Source organism: Piliocolobus tephrosceles, chromosome 18 (genome assembly GCF_002776525.5).
Source record: "Piliocolobus tephrosceles isolate RC106 chromosome 18, ASM277652v3, whole genome shotgun sequence".
Lineage (NCBI taxonomy): Eukaryota > Metazoa > Chordata > Mammalia > Primates > Cercopithecidae > Piliocolobus > Piliocolobus tephrosceles.
Genome location: NC_045451.1, coordinates 58626498 through 58639887, shown reverse-complemented (window position 1 = coordinate 58639887; position 13390 = coordinate 58626498). Strand labels below are relative to the sequence as shown.

Here is a 13390-nt window from a genome sequence, read left to right as displayed (position 1 = left end):
AACATTTCCTTTTCTCCAAAACTTTGCTAACATGTTATTTTTTGCCTTTTTTTTTTTTTAGACAGATTTTCGCTCTTGTTGCCCAGGCTGGAGTACAATGGTGCGATCTCGGCTCACTCCAACCTGCCGCTCACTCCAACCTCCACCTCCCAGGTTCAAGTCATTCTCCTGCCTCAGCCTCCCAAGTAGCTGGGATTACAGGCATGCGCCATTATGCCTGGCTAATTTTTTTGTATTTTTAGTAGAGATGGGGTTTCACCATGCTGGTCAGGCTGGTCTTGAATTCCTGACCTCAGGTAATCCACCCACCTTGGCTTCCCAAAGTGCTGGGATTACAGGCATGAGCCACCACACCGGCCATTTTTTGACTTTTTAATAACAGCCATTCTGACTGGTATGAGGTGGTATCTCATCGTGGTTTTGAATTGCATTTCTCTGATGATTTGTGATGTTAAGCATTTTTTCATATGTTGGCCACTTGCACATCTTGTTTTAAGAAGTGTCTATTCGTGGACCTTGCCTACTTTTAAAGGAATTATTTAGTTTTTTTCTTGTTGATTTATTTATGTTCCTTATAGATTGTGGATATTAGTCCTCTGTTGGATACATAGTTTGCAAATATTTTCTCCCATTCTGTAGGTTATCTCTTTACTCTGTTAATAGTTTCTTTTGCTGTTCAGAAAGTCTTTAGTTTAATAAGGTACCAATTGTCAAATTTTGTATTTGTTGCATTTGCTTTTGAGGACTTATCATAAATTATTTGTCTAAGACAATGTCCAGAAAACTATTTCGTAGGTTTTCTTCTAGGATTTTTAGAGTTTGAGATCTTACATTTAAGTCTTTAATCCATCCTGAGTTAATTTTTGTATATGGTGAGACATAGGGGTCCAGTTTCATTTTTCTGCATATGGTTAGCCAGTTTTCTTTTTCATTTTTTTTTTTTTTTTTTTTTGGAGACAGCATCTTGCTATGTTGCCCAGACTGGTCTCGAAATCCCGGCCTCATACAATCCTCTTGCCTCAGCCTCCCAAAGTGCTGGGATTATAGTAATAAGACACCATGCCTAGCCTAACCCAAATTTCTTATGTAGGAATCAATCCCAAAGAAATAGTTGGAAATTTGGCAGACTTGAACACAAAAATGTCTAGTAACATTGTTTTCATACCCCCAAAATGGAACATAAATGTCTGTTAATAAGGTGGCTAAATATCTTACAATATGTCTATTTGCCAAAAAAAAAAAAAAAATCTATGCAGTTATTAAAACTATTTCAAAGAATGATGTTGGTTGGACATTTCCTAAAAATGTATATAAAGAGCAAAGAAGATACTCACCCTTGGAATAATGTAGGGTAGGTAAATTTCAAGACAGACAGCACATACTGAAAAACAAACACCAAATTATTGGACATTTCAAATGATAGAAAATTGACAAACCATTTAATCAAAGACATTTCTATTAAAGAAACACAACCACATAACCACATTACCTAGGTAAATTCAAGTTTTAAAAAGGCCATTATTCTCATCAAAATCACAAACTGGGCAAACAAATGACCTCCTAAGTCATACTAAAGAAACTGAGCCGGCCGGGCATGGTGGCTCATGCCTGTAATCGGTGGCTCACGCCTGTAATCCCAGCACTTTGGGAGGCTGAGGCAGGCGGATCACAAGGTGAGGAGTTCAAGACCAGCCTGGCCAATATGGTGAAACCCCGTCTCTATTAAAAACACAAAAATTAGCCAGGCGTGATGATGCACACATGTAGTCCCAGGTACTCAAGAGGCTGAGGCAGAAGAATCGCTTGAACCTGGGAGGCAGAGGTTGTAGTGAGCAGAAATCGTGCCACTGCACTCCAGCCTGGGCAACAAAGTGAGAGTCTATCTCAAAAAAAAAAAAAAAAAAGAAAGAAAGAAAAGAAAAAAGAGATTGAGCCGCTTTTCCCAGCGCTGCCAGAAGCCTGGCTGTCTTTTAATTGGTGAAATGGAGCTGGCATCATGAGCAAACAGGGAAGCACAACAGTTGGGTCTGATGTTACAGATGTTAGAACACTCAGCACCTTCCCAGATGCCAGAAATGTCACATTGTAACTGTAGCAGCCCCAGAGTCATTCAGACAAGTCCCCGGACATAGTCTGTTTTCTCAGGGTATCCACTTTATCTATGGTCCAGTTTACCTAAAAACCCAATCCTTTCTTTGTTTCTCTTCAGGTAAAACCACATCCTAGTCTTTCTTTCCTTTGTTGTCCTTCAATTTTTAGGGTTTTGCATGTCTTTTGTATTAAATGATTTTTTTTTCAAACTAATTCTGCATCTTAGGATTTTGTATGTTGTTTGCATTAAATGATTTTTTCAGACTAATTCTGCATAGGAGTTATAGTTTTTGCTGTGTTTTAGCATGTTACGGACTTTTTAAAAACCAACTCAAGGTCAATTTCTATTTCTCTTATGTATATTTATGGATAATAATTGAATGTATAGCACTTTATGAGTGAAGGAATTGTGTTTCATCCTTCTGGGCATCTTTTCCATTTTTTTCCTATTATTGACCACAAAGAATTTATTTTTTTAGTCTAAAACCTTCAAATGGCTTTAGGCAAGGACTCTACTGATCCTTCACATGCTCTAAAAAAATGGAGTGGACTGGTGTTGGGCAAGTTTATATATCTTCTTTTTTCCCAAGGATTAGTCCACACAGAATTCCCCTTGTTTGAGCTCCTAAATGCCACAATTATGTCTAACTGCCTATGCGTTGTTCTACACTTCCTCTTCTTCCTTGAAATCTATTTACTACATAATTCAGTATGTTCCTCCCTACTTTTCTGATATTTTTATTCTCATATGGAGAAAAGGAAAGGATTAAGTGAGCATCTGAGTCACGGCCTGAAATACCCTTAACAAACTTCATTACGACAATAAATGTTTAGTTTATTGTGTGCTTAGCTTTGGCCTACATACCGGGTGAAATCAAAGATCCTGAAACTCTTGCCTCACCTTGCTAAAGAACAGAGAAAAAAGAAATCTATGACAAATGGAATCAAGGTCCTAATTGCTGTCCCCTTCTGGCAATTCCTCGCGTCACTGAGAAGTGTTGTTCAGACAAAATGCTATTGGATTGAACAGCAAAGCCCTAGCAATGAGGTTCTTGAGGAAAGAGAAGGAGCAATTTGGGAGCTATTCACACCTGTAATCCCAGCACTTTGGGAGCCAAGGTGGAAGGATCACTTGAGCCCAGGAGTTGAAGACCAGCCTGGGCAACAGGGTGAGACCCCATCTTGACAAAAAATACAAAAATTAGCTGGACATGGTTGTGCAAGCCTGTAGTCCCAGCTACTTGGGAGGCTGAGGTGACAGGATCACTTGAGCCTGGGAGGCAGAGGTTGCAGTGGGCCAAGATCACACTGCCGCACTCCAGCCTCGGCAACAGAGCAAGACTCTGTCTCAAAAAAAAAAAAAAAAAAAATTGGAGTCATTGAAAGGGATGTAAGCAAATTTCTTATGCTTATTATCCACTTGTAACTCTTTTTTTTTTTTTTTTTCTTTTTTTTGAGATGGAGTCTCGCCGTCGCCCAGGCTGGAATGTAATGATGTAATCTTGGCTCACTGCAAACTTTGCCTTCCGGTTCAAGCAGTGTTCTTGCCTCAGCCTCCCAAGTAGCCATGACTACAGGTGCGCACCACCACGTCTGGCTAATTTTTGGCTACTCTTGAACTCCTGACCTCAGATGATCCACCTGTCTTGGCCTCTCAAAGTGCTGGGATTACAGGTGTGAGCCACCGTGCCCGGCCTTGTATCTCTTTTTTCTGTGAATTGTCTACTTCTGCCGTTTACCCATTTATTTTCACTGAGGTTTTAGTATTTATTAATTTAATAAATTCTTTGTATTTTACAGATGCCAACCACTTGTCCAGATCAGAAATGAACTTTGCTTCTGAGCTGAAGGCTCAATTGCTATGAAGGGAAGAAGGACAGCTAGCTGCCTAGGGCCTGATTACAGCTGGAACCTCCCAAAGGACAGAGCAACATGTCATCAGCCTGGGCCAGCCCAGACCACCAAGCCAGAGCTCAAGGGTGTGGTGCTTTCTCCTCCCTCCCTACCTAGGGCAGCTTCCTTTGACAGCACACTTGCTGCTTCAAATTTCTAACAAATATCGATCATTCTTTCAAACAACAGAAGGGGTCAGAATGAGCTATATAAGATTTTTTCAAAAGAATTTTCTTTCTACAAATAAATAGAGGAACGGCTGAATGAGAAAATTACACTAAGGAATACGGAAATAAACTGAAATGGAAGCTTCAAAAAACGAGAAGAGAGCATCCTCTACTTTAGACAAAAAAAAAAAATCTTCACTAATTCAAAAGAAAATTAATGTGGCAGAGAAATTACACGCTCTCTGCCACATTAGAGTAGAATATGCTTATAATAGAATATGCTCATAGTAGAATATGCTCATGGTAGAATGTGCTCATGGTAGAATACGCTCATGGTAGAATATGCTCATGGTAGAATATGTTCATAGTAGAATATGCTCATAGTAGAATATGCTCATAGTAGAATACACTCATGGTAGAATATGCTGATGGTAGAATATGCTCATAGTAGAATGAATATGCTCATGGGGTATCCACTGCAGATTTCTTCCCAGTTGGCCTCTAGTTGGTCCAAGCAGACCCCCCCAAGCCTTGATTGTCAGAAGGGAACATCACCGTCCTGGTTGAGAAGAGGAAACAATGGCCATAAAAGGCTCAAGCTTCCAAGATATATAAAGTTCCTCACCAGGGTCTCATAATGTACAGCCTCCCTGGCTCTGCCATCTCCTCTCCTCCACTCTCGAGCTCACCTCCTCCTCCCTCTGTGGACAATCTCCTTTGTCTCCCCTTCTTTCCTGCCACTAATTTGTCACTAGACAAATTAGAATAGTTAAATTGAAAAAACCAGAGATTTCACAAATCCACAAATTCCTGAGTAGGTGCTACCAAAAAAAAAAAAAATCTTCCTTTAGCTACTTGTCCCATGAGAAGAAAACAAATCTATTAAAAGTTATAAATTACTGTCACAGAATAAACAAAAGCTGTTCTTGACCTACTCTTTCCACTAGTTCTGACACTTCCCAACATCCCCAAGCCAAAGCATTCCAAACCATCGTATTTACATTCTCAGGGCCTGTGGTCAGCTATGATTTCGATTATTCAGATTATATATTCTCAGGACCAAACAATTTTGTTTAATTTAATCTAACACCTAGACGCATTATGCACATGGAAGGTATTTTGTCTTTTTTATTAAATTTGTTGGCTGGGCACGGTGGCTCATACCTGTAAACCCAGCATTTGGGAGGCGAAGGCAAAGTGGGCAGATTGCTTGAGCCCAGGAGTTAAAAACTAGCCTGAGCAACATGGCAAAACTTCGTCTCTATAAAAAAAAAATATATATCTATAAAAATTAGCCAGGCATGGTGGCACGTGCCTATGGTCCCAGCTACTGAGGAGGCTGAGGTGTGTGGATCGCTTGACCCTGGGAGGCAGAGGTTGTAGTGAGCCATGATTGCACCACTGCACTCCATCCTGGGTGACAGAAGAAGACCCTGTCTCAAAAAACAGACAAAAATTTATAAAATGCCATGGGGCTCCAAAAAATTTTGTAAAAGTACCACAAATGAACACATACATCCAGGCCAGGCGTGGTGGCTCATGCCTGTAATCCCAGCACTTTGGGAGGCTGAAGTGGGCAGATCATCTGAGGTCAGGAGTTCGAGACCAGTCTGGCCAACATGACGAAACCCCATCTCTACTAAAAATATAAAAATTAGCCCAGCATGGTGGTGCACGCCTGTAGTCCCAGCTACTCGGGAGGCTGAGGCACTAGAATCACCTGAATCCGGTAGGCGGAGGTTGTGGTAAGCTGAGATTGCACCACTGCACCGCAGCCTGGCTGACAGAGTAAGCTTGTGTCAAAAGAAAAGAAAAGAAAGAGAGAGAGAGAGAAAGGAAAGAAAGAAAGAAAGGAAAGAAAGGAAGAAAGAAAGAAAATGTACATCCAGAGAGGGGCATACATTTCTATGAACTAAATGCTATTTGTCTGCTTTTTTTTGCTTAGATAAAATGTTTTTTATCTAATCAATGCCATGGCTCATGGCCTTTCATGACAGATGTGTTCATCTACCCCTTCTAATGATTATATGGAAATAAAAGAAAAGTTATTTTGTTTTAAAGTAAAATTTTATCATTATGTCCATCAGGTTCACTAGACAAATTAGAATAGTTAAATTAAAAAATCCAGAGATTTCACAAATTCCCAAATTCCTCAGTAGGTGCTACAAAAAAAAAAAAAAATCTTCCTTTAGTTTAGCTACTTGTCCCATGAGAAGAAAACAAATCTGTTAAAAGTTATTAATTACTGTCACAGTAGAAACAAAAGATTGTCCTTTCTTTTCTTCCAGAGTAAGGACCACTTACCTTATAGTTTGCTACAATGGCAAGCACTAGGCCACCTACCTTACAAACATCATTTCTTTTGCTGAGATGAAGTCTCACTCTGCTGCCCAGGCTGCAGTGCAGTGGCCTGATCTCTGCTCACTGCAACCTCCGCCTCCCTGGCTCAAGTGATTCTCATGCCTCAGTCTCCCGAGTAGCTGGGATTACAGGCGCCCGCCACCACGCCCAGCTAATTTTTGTGTTTTTAGTCAAAATGGGATTTCACCATATCTACCAGGCTGGCCTCAAACTCCCGATCACAGGTGATCCGCCCACCTCAGCCTCCCAAAGTGCTCGGATTACAGGCCTGGCCTGAGCCACTGTGCCTGGTCAACATCATTTCCATTAACTCTCACAACAAGACTTACTTTCTTTCTTTCTCCCTTTCTCCCTTTCTCCCTTTCTCTCTTTCTCTCTTTCTCTTTTTCTCTCTTTCTCTTTCTCTCTCTCTCTCTCCTTCCTTCCTTCCTTCCTTCCTCCCTCCCTCCCTTCCTTCCTTTCAGATGGAGTTTCGCTCTGTTGCCCAGGTTGGAGTGCGAAATCGGCTCACTACAACCTCCGCCTCCCAGGTTCAAGTGATTTTCCTGCCTCAGCCACCTGGGTAGCTGGAATTACAGGCGTCTGCCACCACACCTGGCTAATTTTTGTATTTTTAGTAGAGACGGGGTTTCGCCATGTTGGCCAGGCTGGTTTCGAACTCCTGGCCTCAAACAATCCACCCGCCTCAGCCTCTCAAAGTGCTGGGATTGCAGGCGTGAGCCACCGCGCCCGGCCACAGCACTTTCAAGAGCACGCTTTGTCCCATCTTAAAGTTAAGAAACTTAGGTTTAGAAAGAGTAAGGTTCCAAATGCCAAGTAAGTGGAGCCAGGAAGTAAAACCCTTAACTGCCTCCCAGGAAGGCTGCATTTATGGACCTTCAAAGGCATATCGCCATAACTAAAAATCAACTGGAGGCCAGACGCAGTGGTTCACACCTGTAATCTCAGCATTTTGGAAGGCTGAGGCGGGCGGATCACCTGAGGTCAGGAGTTCGAGACCAGCCTGGACAACACGGTGAAACCTCATCTCTACTAAAAGTACAAACATTAGCCCCCGCATGGTGGCGCACAATTGTAGCCCCAGCTACTCGGGAGGCTGAGGCAGGAGAATCGCTTGAACCTGGGAAATGGAGGTTGCAGTGAGCCGAGATCGCATCGCTGCACTCCAGTCTGGGTGACAGAGCGAGACTCTATCTCAAAAAAATGAAATAAAAATAAAAATAAAAATCAACTGGAGAAGGAAAGGGGGTTGGGGAGCATCCTCTGAATATATAAAGGCAGCCATTCACCGTAGGATAGGAGGTAGAAGGAAATGCTGTTTGTTGATGGTTCTTTTCCAGAGAGGAAGAGAGGGGAGAGGAAGAGCGGAACAGGTGGGGAGCCTGCCGTAAGACCCCGCAGTGGGGCCAGGTGGTCCTGCACCCTGTATTCCCACTTTGGCTGGGGCCAGCCCAGAGCCCAGGCCAACAGGTAATGCACCAGCCATGCTCACTCGGTCCTACTGGGTCCAACCTTTCCCTGCGTGGTACCAAACCTAAAGCCAGCTTCCCTCTCCTTGCAAAACAAAGCCCCAAGCCTGGCACCACTGCTTCTCTGCCTCCTAGCCAAAAGGTTTTCATGATTTCATGACATTAGTTTAAATCTAAAACTAAATGTACGTTTTATTTTTTTAAATAATTTCATGAAAATCTCCTGAAGTGCTTACAGTGGAGACGTACAAAAAATTGATTCGGGAATCAGCAGTGCGAGGGGGAGACGGCTTAATCTCTTCTATTTAAAGGCTTCTGGAACCTCACGGGGCTCTGGGACAGGGGCGTGTTTAGAAAAAAGGCAGGATGTGTCAGATTTCTTCTGACTCTTCCTCCCCGGGGGAGCAGGAGCGAATTGCTTGCTTGCTTGCTCTTAAAACTAGCACACACAGCCCCACACCAAGTTCCCGGGAAGTGGCCAGCCCAAAAATCCTGTTTCCCTGGAGATGTGCCATGCTTTACAGTGCAGGAAACAGGGACAGTACAAGCTGACAAATCCTATTTCTAAAAGAGCATCCCACACGCGGAGGAGGTTCGCTCTCCATCGCCACTAGGAAGAATGAAGTAAAAAGCAGGAGGAGGCTCCGTTTGTCACGGGAAGATTATCCAACTCAAACCTCCCATGTGCAGACTCTGCCTCCCGCGCCCGCCCCCTCACCTTGTTGGTAAGGTAAGAAGCCAGGTAGCAGGTACAAAAGGTGAGGCCGACCAGGGACCGCCTCACGCACATCTGTCGACTCGTCCCCTTCCTGGGGTCCAGCTGTGCCTACCCAAACCCCCTGGCCGCAGCCCGACCCCGGCAGCAGCAACAGCAACAGCTGCAGCCCCGAGACGGCCACGTGGCTCCGAGCTCCGCCAGTCAGCGCGGGGACCGCCCCCGCCGTCTGCCTCCTTAAAGGGGCCGCGCCGGCGAAGGCCCGGCAGCCTGGGGACGGGCAGGGAGGCACCCAGCCGGTGGTCTGTCTGCAACCATGGCTGGCCTGGGCTGCGACAACCGGTACAGGAAGGTCAGACAGTCATCCTTCTTTTAAAAAGTAGAAAGTGGCAGAAGAGGAAAGAAGCATACCGCAGTTCACAATACCCCATCACTGTTTAAAGAAAAATGTTCATTGCTATCTCTATATCATAAGACCAAAATATTACCCGTGCTTCACTGAATTTTCCCAATTTTCTCCACTGAGTCTGTAGCGCTTTGGCAAATGACACAAAAAAGGTAACAACAACAAATGTTCATTTAAAAGAGGGAAGGTGAAGGAGGAAAGAACTGAAATTTAGTATAGGTTTTTAAAATTTTGTTTGTAGTTAAGTCATTCCATTCCGTTGACATTTCTATAAATTAAGAATCCTTTCCCAAAGTAGAGTTTCAAGCATAGCTCCTATTGCTATTCCTATTCCTAGTCTCTAGTGTGGAAAATTGGACTCATGAGGCTTCCGGCAAATATTAGTAAACCATGCAAGAAAATCTATTGATGGACTTAGACAATAGCAAGAAGTGCCAGTGTTCTCTGCCTGTAGAAACACACAGATTTTCAGAAACACCCACACACAGGGAAACTATCACCTTAAGCCACAGCAAATGTCCTCCTGGCCCTCGGTGCTGGAGCAGTGGATGGGAAATGACACACCAACCTTTACGTAATTTTTCTGTTTTTCAGAGGCATGCCTTTTTTCTCTCTGCTCCCTCCAGCGTTGAGGGACGGCTGACCACGGCGTGTCCCCTTGAAGCCACTCCGCAGCCACCACTGTCTCATCGCAGTCCTTTGCCTCTGCTCACTTTTCCACAGGTCTCTTCCTGGGCCTACTGGTTGGTCTGCAGAGGGGATCAGCATATAGAGATGGAGGTGGACTGGTCACCCCTTCCCTCCCTTTTCTCCCACAGTCTCCTTCAAACCACTTGTACCGATGGATATAGCTTTCTCTACTCAGACTGGATGATATGGTTTGTCTGTACCCCCAAATCTCATCTTGAATTGTAGCTTCCATAATTCCCACATGTTATGGGAAGGACCTGGTGGCAGATAATTGAATCATGAGGGCAGTTTCCCCCGTACTTTTCTCGTGGTAGTGAATAAGTCTCACGAGATCTGATGGTTTTATAAGGGGAAACCTCTTTTGCTTGGCTTCCATTTTTTCTCTCTTGCTGCTGCCATGTAAGATGTGCCTTTTGCCTTCCACCATGATTACGAAGCCTCCCCAGCCCCGTGGAACTGTGAGTCCATTAAACCTCTTTTTCTTTATAAATTACCAAGTCTTGGGTAAGTCTTTATCAGCAGCGTGAAAACAGACTAGTACACGGGGTTATCAAAAAGGAAAAATAGCCGGGTGCAATGGCTCACGCCTGTAATCCCAGCACTTTGGGAGGCCGAGACGGGCGGATCACGAGGTCAGGAGATCGAGACCATCCTGGCTAACATGGTGAAACCCCGTCTCTACTAAAAAATACAAAAAACTAGCCCGGCAAGGTGGCGGGCGCCTGTAGTCCCAGCTACTCGGGAGGCTGAGGCAGGAGAATGGCGTGAACCCGGGAGGCGGAGCTTGCAGTGAGCCGAGATGGCGCCACTGCACTCCAGCCTGGGCGACAGAGCGAGACTCCGTCTCCAAAAAAAAAAAAAAAAGGAAAAATACAGAACAGGAAGAGAGGAGATGAAGCTTCAAATGCACTAAATTTTCCTCTCCATAGAAATAAAATCTTGTAAGAAGTTAACACTTCACAAGGAGGCCCCTTCACAAGACTACACTCAGTTCTCACCCATCGCTCTTGCCCCAGCGTTTGTGTCTCCTTCTCCAAAACACCAGTCTTTAATGACAATTTAAAAAGATCTTTGTGGCCGGGCTTGGTGGCTCATGCCTGTAATCCCAGCACTTTGGGAGGCCGAGGCAGGTGGATCATGAGGTCAAGAGATCAAGACCATCCTGGCTAACATGGTGAAACCCCGTCTCTACTAAAAAAAAACCAAAAAAAATTAGCTGGGCATGGTGGCAGGTGCCTGTAGTCCCAGGTACTCGGGATGCTGAGGCAGGAGAATGGCATGAGCTCGGGAGGCGGAGCTTGCAGTGAGCCAAGATCACACCACTGCACCCCAGCCTGGGAGACAGAGTGAGACTCCGTCTCAAAAAAAAAAAAATCATTGTAACAAGACCAGTAGAGATTTATAAAAGAAAAATTAGCAAACCAATACCACACTCTTCACCACCACTACCCACATAACCAGTGTTAACAGGTTGGTGTATCCTTTTACACTTTCCTCAGTATTCATAGATCAACATATACCCATTTATAAGTCGTTGCCTCACAAAAATGGATCTAGCTATTCACATTGCTAAACAACTTACTTTTACAACTACAGGTCAACACATAGAGATTTAATATTTTTAAAAAGCTGCAGGCATTCCATAGTATGGATATACCATAATGTATTCAAACATTCTGCTGTTGACATAATTATGTTGTTTCTAGTCATTTGCTACAACAAACAAGGCTATAATAAACATCTTTGTACATATGTCTTTACCTCCTGCTGGTTTAATTTCCGTAGAATAGATTGCCAACAGGAGGATTGCAGAATCACAGCGTGTGTGTATTTTCTTAAATCATTACTTTCCACTTCCCTTTACTTTCTGCCTGTAGGAATCCTACTTAGGTCTAGCTCTTCTCAAGCACTTCAGGCATAACTTATTCTCCTCTCTTTTCCAGTACTACTTTTTAATATGTGTTACAGTAATTAGCACCTTACATTTTTTCCATATTGTGGTTCATGAAGAAAATGATAGTATTTGTTCAGAGCCCCAGGCTAAATTGCTGACACTGCTTAGAGTCTGAAATGCCGTCCAGGCCTCCCTGAAGATGAGGAGGAACTCCTGTAACTCTTGCCCAGCCACACCAGTTAAGAAGCTGTATTAGGCCGAGGGTGGTGGCTCAGGCCTATAATCCCAGCACTTTGGGAGGCTGGGGTGGGTGGATCACCTGAGGTCAGGAGTTCGAGGCCAATCTGGCCAACATGGTGGAACCCCATCTCTACTAAAAATACAAAAAATTAGCTGGGCATGGTGGTGTGTGCCTGTAATCCCAGCACTTTGGGATGCCAAGTTGGGCAGATCACTTGTGGTCAGGAGTTCAAGACCAGCCTGGCCAACATGGCAAAACCCCATCTCTATTAAAAATACAAAAGATGCCAGGCGCGGGGGCTCATGCCTGTAATCCCAGCACTTTGGAAGTCCAAAGTGGGTAGATCAGGAGATCGAGACCATCCTGGCTAACATGGTGAAACCCTGTCTCTACTAAAAATACAAAAAATTAGCCAGGCGTGGTGGCGGGCACCTGTAGTCCCAGCTACTCGGGAGGCTGAGGCAGGAAAATGGCGTGAACCCAGGAGGTGGAGCTGGCAGTGAGCCGAGATCGCGCCACTGCACTCTAGCCTGGGTGACAGAGCCAGACTCCGTCTCAAAAAAAAAAAAAAAAGAAGAGCTGGGCATGGTGGTGTGCACCTGCAATCCCAGCTACTTGAGAGGCTGAAGCAGGAGAATCACTTGAACCCAGGAGGTGGAGGTTGCAGTGAGCCAAGATCACACCACTGCACTCCAGGCTGGGTGACAGAGCAAGACCCTTTCCCCCCAAAATTAAAACAATAAAAAGAAGCTGTATTAGAGTCAGGGTATTGCATACCCTCTCTCCTCAGCCACATGGCAGCTCTTGGAGAGCATAGGCGCCCCTCTGCTTAGCTCGGTGCCTTACACAAACTAGATACACTGATAAATGCATGATGAAGGAATCTGTCAACTGAATGACTGCAACAACGAAGTGATGTAGGAATGGGATTTTAAAATGGTAAACAACATGTAACACATGTAATACCAAAAAGGCCTGGAATCCATAACCCAAAAGACACCTACAGTCACCAATTTGCCGCATGAGCATCAAACAACCTCACAGGAGATTGCCTTTAAAGGGATATTGCTATTAAGAGGATAACAACTACAGCAAATGAGTAACTTAAATTGCATTGGCAGAAACACTTTTGTTGGTAAACTTCTTTTTTTTTTTTTTTTTTTAGACGGAGTCTTTCTCTCTCGCCCTGGAGTGCTGGAGTGTAGTGGCCAGATCTCAGCTCACTGCAAGCTCTGCCTCCCAGGTTTACGCCATTCTCCTGCCTCAGCCTCCCGAGTAGCTGGGACTACAGGCGCCCGCCACCTCGCCTGGCTAGTTTTTTGTATTTTTTAGTAGAGACGGGGTTTCACCGTGTTAGCCAGGATGGTCTCGATCTCCTGACCTCGTGATCCGCCCGTCTTAGCCTCCCAAAGTGCTGGGATTACAGGCTTGAGCCACCGCGCCCGGCCTGTTGGTAAACTTCT

At 44.4% G+C, this 13390-nt stretch overlaps 1 protein-coding gene across 5 annotated transcripts in view; it reads right to left on the bottom strand.

The window, feature by feature from the left end:
* Positions 1-8882, bottom strand: part of TMEM241 (transmembrane protein 241) — a 140095-nt gene extending 131213 nt beyond the window's left edge. For 4 of the 5 annotated variants that reach the window (XM_023207789.1, XM_023207790.1, XM_023207791.1 and 1 more), the window contains exons 1-2: positions 8700-8882; positions 1335-1381 (exon numbers count right to left, since the gene is read on the bottom strand). In XM_023207789.1, coding sequence (XP_023063557.1) covers positions 1335-1381; positions 8700-8771 — 119 coding nt within the window. In that variant the 5' untranslated portion in view covers positions 8772-8882. The remainder of the gene's footprint in view (positions 1-1334; positions 1382-8699) is intronic. The other variant, XM_023207792.1, reaches the window with a different exon arrangement.
* Between the last annotated feature and the right edge of the window lie 4508 nt (positions 8883-13390).